This window comes from Topomyia yanbarensis, chromosome 2 (assembly GCF_030247195.1).
Source record: "Topomyia yanbarensis strain Yona2022 chromosome 2, ASM3024719v1, whole genome shotgun sequence".
NCBI lineage: Eukaryota > Metazoa > Arthropoda > Insecta > Diptera > Culicidae > Topomyia > Topomyia yanbarensis.
In genome coordinates this window covers 597,875-600,519 of record NC_080671.1, presented here as the reverse complement: position 1 = coordinate 600,519, position 2,645 = coordinate 597,875, and the positions used below count along the sequence as shown (strand labels likewise).

Below are 2,645 nucleotides of genomic sequence, written 5' to 3'. Positions count from 1 at the left end.
CGGTAAGTCGGTAAAGGGCATACGCAATGTAGAGTGGCGGACAATTGGTCGACTCGCCCCACACATCCCCCTTCTTCTCCACAGAATGGTAAAATACGCATAGAGCTGGTACGCATAGAGTCTATATGCATGTTCTTATATTAGTAGCCATAAGTATGCCATGCTTTGCTTCGTTTGACATAGCAACCTAACAAACGATCAGAAAATCATTTTCAAAGTGTACCCTGAAGCAAGAAGACTTACTTCTCTGTCCGCTCTCGCGAAAATTGTCAAGAAGGATGGGATTGCTGAAGAAGAAACGTGACAAGTCAAGAAAAATGAACGAGAAATGGTTTATTGTAAGTAAAAACTAACGAAAATTAACGGCTCTGTATCACAAAGATTCTACTCCACTTGACGAACGTATTCGGATAGATAGGATGGATTTCTTTTCTCCCTCGTTGGGCGCTGAGGACGATCGTCGTTGGGAGTAGCATCTAGATTTGATTTTGCTATCGGATCTTGCTTGTTTGCTGGTTTCCGCTCTCGCCATTCTTGGACCTTTTTTGTCTGCGACACGTGGCGGCGAAGTTGTTGACCATCGGGATCACAGAGCACTAAACTACCATTGCATTCCTGGGATACAACGTATCGCTTCATGCCGAATCTGCTTTCCCCTTTGGTTCTCGATTGGCGTTCTACGATTACCGTGTCACCTGGTTTAACTCTACAAACCATAGCACCACGTCGAATATCTTCTCTCCTTTTTGACAGTAGCTTCGCTTTACGATCTCGTGTATCTAATTCGCTTTCGTCATAATTTAATCTACTGTGTGGGAGAAGTGGCAATCCTCGCCTGATTTTACGACCCATCAACACCTCCTCGGGTGGCAGTTTTGTGATTGTATGATCTCCGGCATTGTACGCTTGAATCGCGGCTTGTAGTTCCTTCTGATAATTTGAACCAGTAGACCCTGCAGCACACATGGCTTTATTCACGATTTTCATGAACCCTTCAACCAAACCGTTTTGTTGCGGAAAAAAAGGAATCGAAAACACAGTTTGAATGCCACGTTCAGAGCAATAGCTTGCGTATTCCTCCCCATTGAATGGGGGTCCATTATCCGATTTGATTGTTCTTGGGAAACCTTCTCTTTCAAAAATCGAATCCAGAACACATTTAGTGTATTCGAACCTGGTTGATTTAACAGGACGCGCTATTGCATATCTGGACCTTAGATCAATCACAACTAAAATTGATATATTTCCGAACTTCAGATAGGGCCCATTAAAATCCAAAGCGATCGTATCCCACACCGCTTTAGGTGCGAATGATCTCTGCATAGGGGTTGGCCTCTCCGGTTTACCATTTACGGCGCAAGTAGCACACGATTTAACCCATTTTTCTGCATCGCTTGCTATTGCTGGCCACCAAACACGCCTTCTCAAAATACTTTTAAATTTTGCCTCCAACGGATGCCCAAAGTGTGCTATTTCAAGCGCCTTCTCTCTTAAATTTTGAGGAATGACCGCGCATCCGTTTTTGACCAAAATTCCATCTGTATACCGAAGATCATTTGCGATGCCTTTGAACTTCAGCAGGCTTTTTGGCCAATTTCCTGTGTCCAATGATCCAATTACCAGTTGCAGAGTATCATCTTTCTTAGTCGACTCTCGTATTTCTTCCTCAGTGAGAAACTCAACGGACTGAGATTCCAAATCGCATATTTCCCATGGACTCTCTTCTTCATTGAATGCTTCATCATCGCCGTCATAAAGCCGTGATGAGGGGTCTGCAATATTTTCACGACCTCGAATGTACTCTATATCATAATCGTATGGGCTTAGGCGCAAAGCCCAGCCATCTGCTCTTGTCAAAGCCCTTTTTGATTCCTCGCGTGCCCTTCTCAGAATAAATGCCATTCCCTGAGCATCTGTGCGCAGTACGAAGTGTCTCCCTATCAGAAAATAAGAGAAGTGTTCGACTGCCCACACAGCGCTCAAAGCCTCTCGCTGGTTCTGAGCGTATTTTCTCTCCGTATCGGTCAGCGACTTCGAGGCGAAGCTGATAATTCGATATTTATCATCTCCATTCTGTTGCACTAATACTGCACCTAGCGCACGCGGTGAGGCATCTGTGTACAAGTAAGTCCGGTCAGATTCCGAAAAGTAACCGAGGGTCACTGTTGAGTGGATTATGTGTTTTATGATTAGCTGAAAGGCACTTTCTTGCTCTTTTCCCCAACTCCACTTTTGTGATGATGCAACTGCCCACAAAGGGCTGGAAACGTCCGAAAAGTTTTTGATATATGGACTCACAAACGAAGCTAGGCCAAGAAAACTTCTAAGTTCTGATGCGGTAGTCGGTTGACGGAATTTCTGTACATCTCTTATTTTCGATTCTTCAATATTGAAACCGTTCTCGCTAAGCTCATGTCCCAAAAACTTGATATGAGTTCGGTCGAACTCGCATTTATCGGTATTCAATGAGAGGTTATTGGACCGTAAAATTTGCAAAACTTGTGAGACTGTCTTTCTTAGTTCCTCAGTTGTTTCAGCGAATAATAGCACGTCGTCGATGTACACTATTTTATTCTTAACATCCTTGAGAATACGTGTCATTTCTCGCTGAAATATTTCCGGAGCGCAATTGACACCAAACATCA

The 2,645-nt window shown here is 43.7% G+C and overlaps 1 protein-coding gene across 1 annotated transcript; it reads right to left on the bottom strand.

The window, feature by feature from the left end:
* Positions 1-384: 384 nt before the first annotated feature.
* On the bottom strand, positions 385-1,902 carry LOC131686216 (uncharacterized protein K02A2.6-like). The gene has a single exon (XM_058970461.1). The coding sequence runs from the start codon at positions 1,900-1,902 to the stop codon at positions 385-387; it is 1,518 nt and encodes a 505-aa protein (XP_058826444.1).
* Positions 1,903-2,645: the final 743 nt, after the last annotated feature.